Source organism: Pogoniulus pusillus, chromosome 9 (genome assembly GCF_015220805.1).
Source record: "Pogoniulus pusillus isolate bPogPus1 chromosome 9, bPogPus1.pri, whole genome shotgun sequence".
Taxonomy (NCBI): Eukaryota; Metazoa; Chordata; class Aves; order Piciformes; family Lybiidae; genus Pogoniulus; species Pogoniulus pusillus.
The window spans coordinates 13,199,360-13,212,419 of record NC_087272.1 but is presented as its reverse complement, the minus strand read 5'-3'; the positions used below and the strand labels follow the sequence as shown (position 1 = coordinate 13,212,419).

The 13,060-nt window shown below is 50.1% G+C and overlaps 1 protein-coding gene across 10 annotated transcripts in view; it reads left to right on the top strand.

The window, feature by feature from the left end:
* Window positions 1–13,060, top strand: part of EPHA5 (EPH receptor A5) — a 220,036-nt gene that overhangs the window by 197,141 nt on the left and 9,835 nt on the right. For 8 of the 10 annotated variants that reach the window (XM_064148551.1, XM_064148550.1, XM_064148547.1 and 5 more), the window contains 2 exons: window positions 2,706–2,899; window positions 8,013–8,168. In XM_064148551.1, coding sequence (XP_064004621.1) covers window positions 2,706–2,899; window positions 8,013–8,168 — 350 coding nt within the window. Of the gene's footprint in view, window positions 1–2,705; window positions 2,900–8,012; window positions 8,173–13,060 lie in introns of those variants that run through there. The other 2 variants (XM_064148554.1, XM_064148552.1) reach the window with 2 other exon arrangements.

Genomic DNA, 13,060 nt, shown 5'->3' with positions numbered 1-13,060 from the left:
AGTGATCCATGGACTCCTGAATTTGGGAGCCTTCTGAAATGCAGCAGCAGGCTGACGTGGCTCTTCCTGTAGTCCTCATCTAGGGACTAAAGATCCAGAAAACCACTTCCATGCTCACCACAGACACTGCCTAGAATGAAAAGCATCTGAGCAGATCCTCAGGACTCCCAAGAGTGAAATGCTGTGGTTTTCTACACAGCAAATAACTGCTTCCAGCTCCTTTTGGTCAGGGAGTCTTGGGAGTAGAGGGTGTGAAGATATGCTGCTGGGACTCTCTTGGCACAGGCACATCCCCATGTGGCTGGAAACTCAAACTGCCTTCCCCTGCAAATTTTAACGGTTCAAAATGGGAACTGCTGAGCTGGGTACCCTGATGCAAATTTGCCTCAGACAAGTTGGTTCCTTCAGTTTTGCCCTGTTTATTAATTTCTGCTCTTCAAGAACTCCTTGGAGTCCTGGTGGACAAGAAGTTATCCATGGCATGGCAATGTGCCATTCAGGCCAAGAGGGCACACAGCATCCTGAGGTGCATCACGAAGTGTGTCCAGCAGGTACGGGGTGGGGGGGTCTCCCTCCCTTGCACTCTGGCCTTGTGAGGCCACATCTAGAGTATTGTGTCTAGTTCTGGGCTTTTTAGTTCCAGAGGGACAGGGAAATACTGGGGAGAGTCCAGTGGGGGAGATGAGGATGATGAAGAGACCGGAACATTTGTCTAATGAGGAAAAGCTGAGAGCCCTGAGGCTGTTTAGCCTGGAGTAGAGAAGGCTGAGAGGGGATCTGATCAGTGTTTACAGATATCTGAAGGGTGGGTGTTCGCCTCTCCCCTATGTTTGAGCTAGAAAATCAGCTCAAACAGCCACAGTGGGTGTCAAGAGGCAGGGGCCAGGCTCTTCTTGGCAGAGTCCTGTGATAGAACAAGGGGCAAAGGACTCAAACTAGATCCCAGAGAGCTCCATTTCAACTTGAGGATAAGCTTCTTTGGTGTGAGAGTGCTGGAGCCCTGGAGCAGGCTGCCCAGAGAGCTTGTGGAGTCTCTTTCTCTGGACACTTTCAGGCCTGGGTTCATCCCTGTTTCCTGCCCTGCAGGGGTGATCCTGCTTTGGCAGGCGCTTGGACTGGATGATCTCTGGAGGTCCCTTCCAACCACTAGCATTCCATGATTGTAAGAGGGCAGGCAGCATGTTAGCATGCTACTCATTCTGGATATAGACCCAAGGATGGTTTTAATTTGGAAGCAGTGCCAGAACCCTCCCTTAGTTTTAATTTCCATCCTCTTGGGCTGACATTTCCAATTCGTGGCAGAAATGTGGCCACACCACGGAGCTCCAGGCCCCAGACAGTACTGAATGATATATGAGCTGGTTCTTCTGCTTCTGCCTCGAAGCCATCCATCAATTAGAGTTCAGAGGCCCTTCTGAAGTGCAGGCAGGCTTTGATTACTGTAATACAAATTTGTGGTCTAGCACATGCCTTTTCATTTAAATAGTAACCAACGTCTGAATAAACAAAACCAGTGAGCTGGGAGAAGATGCCATAAAGTCCTGTACACCACTTTTTGTAGGCTTAGGGGTTTCCTGCTCTCTATAGTCACTTTAAGGAAAACTGACTTGCTGTGAGAGTGCTGGAGCCCTGGAGCAGGCTGCCCAGAGAGGCTCTCAAGTCTCCTTTTCTGCAGGCTTTAAAAACACATCTGAATGCATTCCTGGACAACCTGATCAAGGTGTCCTTGGTTTAGCAGGGCTATTGGATCTCCAGAGGCCACCTCCAACCCCCACCATTCTGTGACAACCTACAGATCTCAGCTGAGCTTTAAGTGCAAGATGGCTGCAGCAATGTCTTAGCTGTCTGGAATCATTTTGCAGTGTCCAAAAATCCATTTATTAAACCCATCCTCGTACTCTACGCTGCCCTGGTGAGACCACATCTAGAGTATTGTGTCCAGTTTTGGGCTCACCAGTTCAAGAAGGACAGGGACTTGCTGGACAGAGTATGGAAGAGGTCAGCAAAGATGCAGAGGGGACTGGGCCATCTCTGTGAAGAGGAAAGACTGAGACAGTTGGGGCTTTTTAGTCTGGAGAAGAGCAGCGTGAGGGTGGATCTCATCAATGCTGATCAATACTTAAAGGGTGTGGGGGGGGTAGGCTTTGTTCACTGGTGCCCAGTGACAAGACAAGGGGAAAGAATCACAGGCTGGAACATAGAAGTTCCATCTAAAGGTGAAGAGGAACTTCTTTAATTTAAGGGTGGTGGAGCCCTGGAGCAGGCTTCCCAGAGAAGCAGTGGAGCCTGTATCTCTGGAGACATTCAGAACCTACCTGGATGTGTTCCTGTGTGACCTTCTTGAGGTGACCCTGCCTCCAAAGGACCTCCAAAGGTCCTTTCTGACCCTCACCATTCTCTGCTAACCTGAGGACCTCAGCTGAGCTTTGATTAGGTGCTGGCTGGCAGTCTGGTCTCCCCTGGTTGCATCAGTGCCTTGGCTGGCTGGAGTCATTTGGCAACACCAAAACTTTGTTTATTCAACCCATCCTGTAGAAACTACAAGAGGCAGCAGAGCTTACCTTGCTTTGCCTCTTGTGTGCTGAGCTGGGGGGTGGTGAGGTCTTCTTGCTGGTGCCAAAGCTCTCTGTTGAAGCCAGCTTCCATTTGGAAAAAGCCGAAAGGAACGTGAGCAAGCCATCAGGATGCTGCTTTGTGCCCTGCAGGTGATTAAAGCTGTGGAGGAAGGCTACCGCCTGCCAAGTCCCATGGACTGCCCTGCCGCGCTCTACCAGCTGATGCTCGACTGCTGGCAGAAGGACCGCAACAGCCGGCCCAAGTTCGACGACATCGTCAGCATGCTGGACAAGCTCATCCGGAACCCCAGCAGCCTGAAGACCTTGGTGAATGCATCCAGCAGGTACACCTTGGGGCCACAGACAGCCTGCTGAGTCAGACCCATGCCTGAATAACCCACCCCGAGGGGGAATTGCTGCTTGTTATTTAGCCCAGGCACATCTGTGAGTGGGTGTTCCACTGGCATCCTTATGTCATGGAATCAGAGAAGCATAGTATTGTGTGGGTTGGAAAAGCCCCCTAAGATCATCCACTCCAACCATCAGCCCAGTACCACCATGGCCATTAAATCATGTCCCAAACAGCCACATCCACGCCTTTCTTGAACACCTCCAGGGATGGTGACTCCATCACTTCCCTGGGCAGCCTGTTCCAATCCCTGACCACTCTTACAGCAAAGAATCTTTTCTTAATCGCCAACCTTAAACCTCCCCTGGCACAATTTCAGGCCATTTCCTCTCCTATCACTTGATACTAGAGAGAAGAGATCACCCCCATCTCACTGTGCAACGTTTTGTCAGGGAGTGGTAGAGAGCAATGAGATCTCCCCTCAGCCTCCTCTTCTCCACACTAAACAACCCTAGCTGCTCCTCACCAGACCTGTTCTGCAGACCCTTTACCAGCTTTGCTGTCCTTCTCTGGACCTGCTCCAGTCCCTCAATGTCCTTCTTGGAGTGAGAGACCCAAAACTGAACGAGGACTCAGAGTGTGGCCTCACCAGTGGACAGTGCAGGGGCTTTAGTATTTTTGTGAGACCTAGTGTTGGGGTCTCCAGTGTAAACACACAAGTAGTGTTTTAGAGCCATCTGTGCTGCTAGTCACAGTCCCTGTAAGATCATGAAGGACAGAAGAATAGAAATCATCACTGCTCCACTGATGGCAGTGGAGGACAGACTGAGGAAGGAGTCCTTTGAAGGTCTCTTCCAACCCAAACCATTTTGTGATTCTATATTCCATAATTAACACTGAAATAGGCCCTTCTGGGGAAATGATTCTCAGAGGAATCAAAACAAGGCACTTTGTTTTCCTTGGACAGAGCTGAGAGGGGTGTAAGCTGATGTCAGACTGGTGCTGTTGACCGAAGCAGAAAGGTACATTTAGACTGGAGATTAGGAAGAAATGCTTTCCAGTGAGGGTGGTGAGACACTGGAACAGGTTGCCCAAGGAGGTTGTGGATGGCTCCTCTCTGGAGGTGTTCAGGGCCAGGTTGGATGAAGCCTTGAGCAACTTGGTCTAGTGGAAGTTGTCCATGCCCATGACAGGGGGTTTGGAACTGGATGATCTTTAAAGTCTCTTCCATACCAAACCATTCTGTGGTTCTGTGATCTTCACACTTTCCAAATGAGTCTTGCACAGCCTCGTGGTCATCTCACCCCACCTTGCAGTGGGACCTCCCATGCCTGTGCTGCCCTGTCCTTGTGCAGAAAGATCAGACTGTCGGTTTTCAGTCAGATCTGACTCCTCAGCACTATTTTCCATGCCTCATTTCCCACCTGACGAACAACAGATGACTCCTGTTAGCAATCAGATGTAACGTCAGTCCAAGCAAACCTGCGGGAGAAGGTTGATGATAGCATGAATTATGGGATGGTTCTCTTTTATTTTCAGCTCAGAAGCTTCATTTTCCAGACTTGTTATCTGGTGGATTGTGCACTCTTTCACAGCTTCAGATTGCACTGGCTTGGGGACCCTCAAAGATCATCTTATCCAAACCCCCCTGCAGGCAGCAAGGACCCCTCCAACAGCAGCAGGCTGCCCAGGGCCACATTGAGTCTAACCTTGAATGTCTCCAGGGATGGAGCCTCAATCATGTTCCTGGGCAACCTGTTCCAGTATTTCACCACTCTCATCATGCAGAACTTCCTTCTGAGGTCCAGCCTAAACCTACCTTGCTCCACTTTCAAACCATTGCCCCTCCTATTGCCATGGTCTCTCCCCAGCCTTCCTGTAGGTCCTTCCAAAGCCTTCTCTTTTCCATACTGAACATCCCCCATTTTCATAGCAGAGGTGCTCCAGTCTGCTGCTCATCTTTCTGGCCTCTGCTGGACTCTTTTCAGCAGGTCCATGTCTCCCTTGTGTTGGTGGCCTCACAGCTGGGCACAGCACTGCAGGTGAGGCCTCAGCAGAGCAGAGGGGCAGAATCACCTCTTTCCATCTGCTGGCTACATTGCTTTGGATGCAGCCCAGGTTGCCATTGGCCTTCTGGGGTGCCAGTGCCCATTGCTGGCTCCTGTCCAGCTTCTCACCCACCAGCCATCCCCAAGTCCCTTTTCTGCAGGGCTGCTCTCAAATCTGATCGCCCCCCAGTCTGGCTTGACATAGAGGGATGCCCTGCCCTTGGTGCCTTGTTGAGCCTCATGAGAGTCTAGAGAAAAGAGAAGAAAGCAGGCAGCAAACCATTTCCTCGAGCTGCTGAGCACTTTGCTGATGTTTTATTCTACTAACAGATCCAGGCAATTCAGAGCTGCTGTGGGTGTTTTGCATATGGATGGAGCAGCTGAGCAGACAGGCTTTGGGACAGTGTGTCTAAGCCTCATGGATTGCCCTGCACAGAGCACAGTAATTCTAAAGGAGTCATAATTTGAGTGCAGAGCAGCTGTAAAGGATGGGGGGGTTCTGTCTAATGTGTTCTTTATGGAAATTCTCATTAATGCAAATAAGGGAGAAAGTCACTTGCTACATTACAGCCTCTGCATATCAGTAGGTGCCTCCTGACATCAGTGATGGAAAATCCACTTCTTATTATGATTACTTAGGAGTTTTGAATTTCTCATGTGTATAAAATGTTATGGGAAGCCATTATGTGCTGGGTACTGGAAGTATTCACATTTTATTGGGCCCTTCAGCCTTGCCATTAAATAAACAAATAATCCTAATGTGCTCATAAAACATATGAAGATTCCTGAAGTGCTATAGAGTCATAGATCCATTGAATGGTTTGGGTTGGAAGGGACCTTAAAGATAATCTGGTTTCAGCTGCTTACCTTCCACTAGACCAGGTTGCTCAAGGCCTCGTCCAAACTGGCCTTCTTGAACACCTCCAGGGAAGGGACATCCATAGCCTCCCTGGGCAACCTGTTCCAGTATCTCACCACCCTCACTAGAAAGAATTTCTTCCTAATCTCCAGTCTCAACCTCTCCCCTTCCAGCTCAAAGCCACTGCCCCTCATCCTGTCACTCCAAGCCTTTGTCAAAAGTCCCTCCCCAGCTCTCCTGTGGCCCACTTCAGGTACTGGAAGGCTGCTCAAAGGTCTCCCTGGAGCCCTCTCTTCTCCAGGCTGAACAGCTTCAACTCTCTCAGTATCTCCCCATAGGGGAGGTTCTCCAGCCCTCTGATCCCATTTGTGGCCTGCTCTGGACCATTCCAGCAGTTCAATGCAGTAGGAAGTCTTTCAGATGTGATCCTTACCACCAGAAGCTGACCTAGAAAACGGGTGGGGGATAGTTAACCTGTGGTAATAGGCAAGGCTTATGTGTGCTGCATGTCATGGTTTGCAAAGTGAGGGACAGACCTAGTTTCTTTCCTTGTGCTGACCTTGCACAGGTCCCCTTTGCTCTTTGCACATCATTGGTAGGGTGGTGGACCTGTCCGTGGTGTGCGTTGCTTGTGCCAGGCACTGCAGTGGTGTTTCTGCTGTGCTGAAGGGTTATTATTTCCCTGAGCTCCTGCTTCCGTGCGTGGCATCATCGAGCAGGTACCAACTGAGGCTGCCAGGGCTTAAGCCAGGGTGTGGGAGCTGGACTCTGCTTCTGCTTTCCAGGATGGAGTCTTTGGAGCATTGCTGCTCTCTGCAGGGCTCTTTAGATGCAGCCCACACAAGAGAAAAGAAAAAGAAACCAAACAAGCCATCAGTGGCCTCATGCAGCCCAGAAGGCAGCTGTGTGCTGGCCTGCAGCAGCAGCACTGTGCCCAGCAGGGCAAGAGAGGGGACTCTGCCCCTTTCTCTGCTCTGCTGAGACCTCCAATGCTGCAACCAGTTCTGGTGTCCCCAGCGTAAGAAGTACACAGAGCTGCTGGAGTGAGTCCAGAGGAGGTCACAAAGACGATTCAAGGGCTGGAGCACCTCTGCTATGAGGACAGGCTGAGGGAGTTGGGGTTGTTCAGTGTGCAGAAGAGAAGACTCTGGGGGGACCTCAGAGTTGCTTTCCAATACCTGAAGGGATCCTACAGGAAGGCTGCAGAGGGACTTTTCCTAAGGGTGTCTAGAGACAGGACAAGGAATGGTTTGAAGGTGAGGGAGAGCAGGGTTAGACTGGATCTTAGGATGAAATTCTTCACGAATTCTAGGTGAGAGGCATCCCTGCCCATGGCAGGGAGGTTGGAGCAAAGATCCCTGAGGTCCCTTCCTACCTGAGCTGTTCTGTGACTCTGGTTTGTAATACCCATCCAGCTGGCTCCTGGTGTGTTGACAACAGCCTGACATTGATGGCCTCTGCTGGGAAATGCAATTTGGGCTCTGGACTGCCCTCAGTTAATTAGGAGCTTTAAAAGAGGAGGTGGAAAATAAGACAGGAGGAATGAAACCAAAGGCTTTGCAGTTAACAGTGACTGGGGACCCTGATGGAAGAGGAGCCTGATTGTGGGTGAGAGGTAATGGGAACACACAGTAGTCCTCTTCTGCTTGCAGTAAGGGCCAGAAACGCCAGGAGCTAGCTCAAAAATGAGTGAAGGTACAGGTGAAGTGGAAAGGAATCATAGAAAAGTAGGGGTTGGAAGAGACCTCCAGAGATCCTCCAGTCCAGCCCCACTGCTAGAGTAGGATCACCTATGGCAAGTCACACAGGAATACATCCAGGTGAGTCTGGAAAGTCTTCACAGAAGGAGACTCCAGAACCTCTCTGGGCAGCCTGCTCCAGGGCTCCAGCAGCTTCACACCAAGGAAGTTCCTCGTGTTGAGCTGGAACCTCCTGTGTTCCTTGTCCTCTCACAGGACACCACTGAAAACAGCCTACCCCTCAGATATTTACAGACATGGATAAAGTCCCCTCTCAGGCAGCCTCTCTGAGCCTTTCCTTGTAGCAGAGATATTCAAGTTCCCTACCAAGCCTCCAGGGAGGCTTTAGGCTGCAGGAGTTGGTGAAAACAGTGAGAGAACCATCTCTGCCTTCTAAAAATGTGTGCCACCGAGTCCCATCACGTGCACCTCGATACCTTCTGTGTCTCTGCTTGCCTTTAGGGTGTCCAGTCTTCTGGTAGAGCACAGTCCAGTGGGAAGCAGTGCCTACAGGTCAGTGGGGGAGTGGCTGGAAGCCATCAAAATGGGCCGGTACACCGAGATCTTCATGGAGAACGGATACAGTTCCATGGACGCTGTGGCTCAGGTGACCCTAGAGTGAGTAGTGCCTGGATCATTTTCACCTGGTTGGTTGGAACTGCAGAGTGCAGGAGGACAAACCATGCAAAAAGTATGGAGGGGTGAGGCTGCAGAAGGGGAAACTGTGGCCCTGTGTTTGCAGTCAGCAGTTTCTCTTCTAGCTTCTGTATTGGTGACAATAAAGAGCAGGCAAAACTAAAACCTAGGGTCACTGCATGGGCAGCCTCCCATGGCTCCTCTACTTGTAGAAATTCATGCTTGAGCTTGGATAATTGTGAGGCCATCGTCTCTGTCTAAGAGCAGTTGATTATTTGGGGTTGCCAACGAGTAAAAGAAGCCCTCACCCTACTGCTGCATGTGTAGGATCTGGAGTCCACACTGAGTTATACTGTCTGGACACCAGATCAGCTGGGAACCCAACCAAGTATCAAGCCCAGCAAGGCCTGGAAGTATCATTCAACGTGAACAGAAATAAGCATAGGTACAGCTGATGCCAGCAGAAGAGCAGCAGCAAACCCACAGAGCCCTAGGGGACAGACTTCCTGTCTGAGTTTTCTTTCTGAAGGTGCCCTTGGCTGTTTGCACGTGCCTGTGGCTGCAGTTGGGATGACAGCACTCAGGTGACTTGGTACAGGCCTTGGGGACTGCTGATCTGTTCTGCTCCACCTTTAATTTCCTGCCTTGCTCATGTAATTATGTTCTTTTGCCACCTACTCCGAGTTGCCTCAAGCCTGCCTTTCTAGCTGGCTTAGTCTGAGCTTGGTTTACTGCAGGCATTAGAGCAGGTGATGCTTTGGAGAAGACTGTGGCTCCTCCAACCACACATGGATCAGCAGTGCAGGTACAGAGCTGGTGCTCAGCATTAGGGACAAGGCAAGAGAAATCCCCCAGAACTGCAGTGTTTTTCACCCTCTGCACCTGCTGCAGGTTAGTGACATCTCCATGGAGTTCAGTTTTGTGTTACATGCATGAAGGGAGCCCAGGAGTGTTACCTGCTCTCGCTCAGGTTTTATTTGCTCCAGTCACACCACCAATATTTGCCCCTTACACCTGGACTCACCCAGTCTGTCTGCAGACGTCGTCATGAAAACCCGGAGCTAGGGATTCAGTCCTCTCCAGCAGCTGTCAAGGTAGTCAGGGTGCATGAATTCCCACCTAGATGCTTTCTGGAGTGCCTGAGACCCTGACAGGTGATCTCCCAGACAGGTCCTGCAATGACATGCCACATTACTTTGGCTTTTGAGGACTCCATGGTTCCTCACCCACTCTGATATTGCAGTGCCCAGAAACACCAGGTTTCAGGGCTCTGTTTACACCAGTGATGTGAGACTCCATCTTGAATATTGTGTCTAGTTCTGGCGTCCTCAGCATAAGAAGGACACAGAGCTGTTGGAGAGAGTCCAGAGGAGGCCACAAAGGTGATCCAAGGGCTGGAGCACCTCTTCTGTGAGGATAGGCTGAGGGAGCTGGGGTTGTTCAGCCTGGAGAAGACTCTGGGGGACCTTGCAGCTGCTTGCCAATACCCGAAGGGATCCTACAGAAAGGCTGCAGAGGGACTTTACCTAAGGGTGGCTAGAGACAGGAGAAGGAGGAATGGTTTGAAGCTGAGAGAGAGCAGGGTTAGACTAGATCTTTGGCATAAGTTCTTCAGACTCTGGAATAGGCTGCCTAGAGAGGTTGTGGATGTTTTCTCCCTGGAGGTGTCCAAGGCCAGGCTAGATGAGGCCTCTAGTTGAAAGGTGTCCCTGCCCATAGCAGGGAGGGTTGGAGTAAGTGATCCCTGAGGTCCTTTGCAGCCTGAGCCATTCTGTGATTCTATGAATGTAAAGAATTCCTAATATCTACTGGGGGCAAAAATTTGCTAGTGTTGTAGGAGGGGTTGGCCATCGTGCTGGTGGGACTGGTGGCTGTGGACACTCAACTGGTGGCCCTAGTTGATCTGCTAGACTGGGGGTTCCTTTTAATTCCCCCAACTTTGGCACCAGAGCAAAACAAAATCCTGCTCATCACTCTGTTGCCTTCAAACTGAATGGCTTCGTGTGTTTATTGCAGGCAAGAGTAGTGTTAGTGAGTGGATTTTGGAAGAAAAAGAGTTGGAAAAAGCTAAAACCAGTGAATATTTGCCCCAGGTCAGTGCATATTGCCCCTAGTCAGTGAATTTTGCCCCAGGTCTGTGAGTATTTGCCCCAAGTCAGTGATTATTTGACCCCGGTCAGTGAATATTGCCCCAGGTCTGTGAACTTCTGCCCCAAGTCAGTGAGTATTTTCCTGAGTCAGTAAACATTGCTCCTAATCAGTGAATATTGCCCCAGATCAGTGAATATTGCTCCAAGTCAATGAATATTTGTCCCTAACCAGTGAATATTTGCCCCAAGCTGTGCCTGCTTTTGTGAAAGTCCTGCAGAAAATGTGTGTCCCCCAGCAAAGACAACAAAGATTGATGTCTACATTTAGCTCTAATTCTTGCAAAGGGACAAATCACCCTGTGAAAAGTGGAGCCTCACCCTCCACCCCCCCTTTCCAACTGGCTATCAGACTTGAAGGCAACCCTTCCAGTGGATCAGACCTGCTCTTTAAACTTGTGGGCCACCCAGCGACTTCTGAGTGTGTCTGGAGCTCTTTCCATCCCCTGCAAGAATAACCTTCCCAGGACAACCCTGCAGAATAGCTAGATCCATCACGTGAGGTCCACTCTGGACCTGGGCTGGACCACTTCCTAATCATGTGGACTTACCCCCCTTGGAAAGCTCTGTACTCACTGAATCTCAGGACCCCCTGTTGTTTGTTCTTAGATGAAGAGCTCTGAATATCTGTAATACTCTGTGCTGTGTTGCTTTGCATTGTACTTCCTTTTCCCTTCCTTCTTCTTCTAAAATAAAGTCATTTATTTATGGGAAGCTGACACTGGATGAAGAGCAGTTTAAGAGTTCACCTGCTCTGGAGGCTTATTCTTGCACCTGTGAAAGCTCAGTCCTCCGATTGGGATCCTCTCCCTGCTGCTCAACAAACCAATTCTTGAAGAGTCAAGTAGGGTGGGAATAAGGAATGAGAGCAGATGAACTCTTAACAAATATTTTTTACCAAGTCCTCAATTTATGCAGAAGTCCCTAGCAAGGGAATTCCTCTCTCTCTTTGGCATCTTCTGAAGATCTTTTGGGGTCGTTCTTCTCCTTTCCCCTCATCCAAACTGACAACTAACTCTGTGAGTAGTGCCAGTCTGCACGGGCAGTTGTAGTTCCACCACGTGAAGAAGAGTGGTGAGATCTGACCTGGCTGGGAGCTGAAATACAAATGCTCTGTGGTAGGTGGGTGGCTGCCAGCCGTGGAGGTCTTTCAGGATCCTGACTCTTTCGCTTGCATGACTGGTGAGGGTGGGGGCTGTGTTTTATGTGGCAATCCAGTCCGAGTCTACACTGTGTGTGACAAACTGGTCCATGGTGTGTAAGTAGCTCTGTTTGTAAATAAAATGTTTTAAATCTACTCCTTGCAACGTGGAGACCCTGAATTCAACCTTTGTGAGTGGAGGAGGCTGCAGGGAAGAGGAGCATGCCTGGTTGTCCCTGGGCTGTCACACGAGGTGGTAAGGCAGCAGCACACTGTGGCTGTGCACAGGATCTCTGGGGAGAGCCTACGCCACTTTTCCCCCTTACTTCCTTGACTTTTGGTCAGCTTACATCAGCCTCCTAGCACTGTCTTGGCAAATGACAGCCCTATCTGCTTCCACCCCGAGCCCTGGCTGAATGAAAGAGAAGGGAAAAGGGGAGACTTCTCCCTGAATTGAGAAGCAGAAGGTGTTTATTGCCAGAGAGGGGTCAAATGTTCTGAAGCAGGGAGACAGCACATGGCTGCATGTAACTGCAGGAGACACCCTGTGCTGCTGCCACAGCCTACACCTGGCACTGGGTGGGGAGGTCACTTACATGGCAATGTGCAGCCTGGATCCTGGTCACAGGTGTCTTTCCTCCACCACCCTGGGTCTTAGATGAGCCTTTTCTTGCAGGGAACTGCAAAATCAAAGAATCTCAGCATGGCAGGAATTGGAAGGGACCTCCAGAGATCATCCAGTCCAACCCCCTGCTAAAGCAGGCTTACCTAGATCAGATGGCACAGGAATGTGTCCAGGTGTGTTTTGAAAGTCTCAGTGAAGGAGACTCCACAACCTGCTCCAGGGCATCCTCAAAGTGAAGAAGTTTTATTCTTAAATTCAAGTGGAACCTCCTGGGTTCTACTTTGTGCTGTTGTCCCTTGTCCTGTCACTGGGCACCACCGGAAATAGCTGCGACCTATGCTCTTAACCTCCACCCTTTAGATACTGCTCAGCACTGAGAACATCTCCTCTCAGTAACATTTCTGTCTGATTTCTTCTACCTTGCAAAGCCTCTGTGGAGCTAAGCCCAGTGGCATAACCAGTTGCCTGCAGTGACATGAGCCAGGCGGTGGTTTTGCAGCCCTTTGTCACAGAGGCTGCTTGATTCTGGCTTTCTTGGGGTTTTTTTTGCACCTGGTTTGGTTCTGCTTTGTGGCCCTGTAAGTCCTTCAGGACTGGATGTGTGGGACAATGTGCTTCAAGTCACACTTAGAAAATGGGACTTAAAGCTCCTGCATTCCCTGGGAGGGCTCTGGGAGGTTTTCTTGCTGCTTTTTGCAATGTGCAGGGTGGCTTTGGAATGAAGCTGCTGATTGCATACTAGGTGAGCATCCAGGAGCTGCTGTCTTCTGGTCTGTCTGTGGAGGTGAAAGACCCCCATGGTAGAGTTTTGTCCCCTTCTTTGTGCTTTTGGCTGGCAGCTCCACGTTGGAGAGGCTTTCATATTAAAAAAGTAATAATAGACTGGATCCCCCGGTGAGCAGCTAATGGATTGAAACCAGAAACTCCTTTTTCTTCTTGCTCTCTTGTAAATCAATGAGCT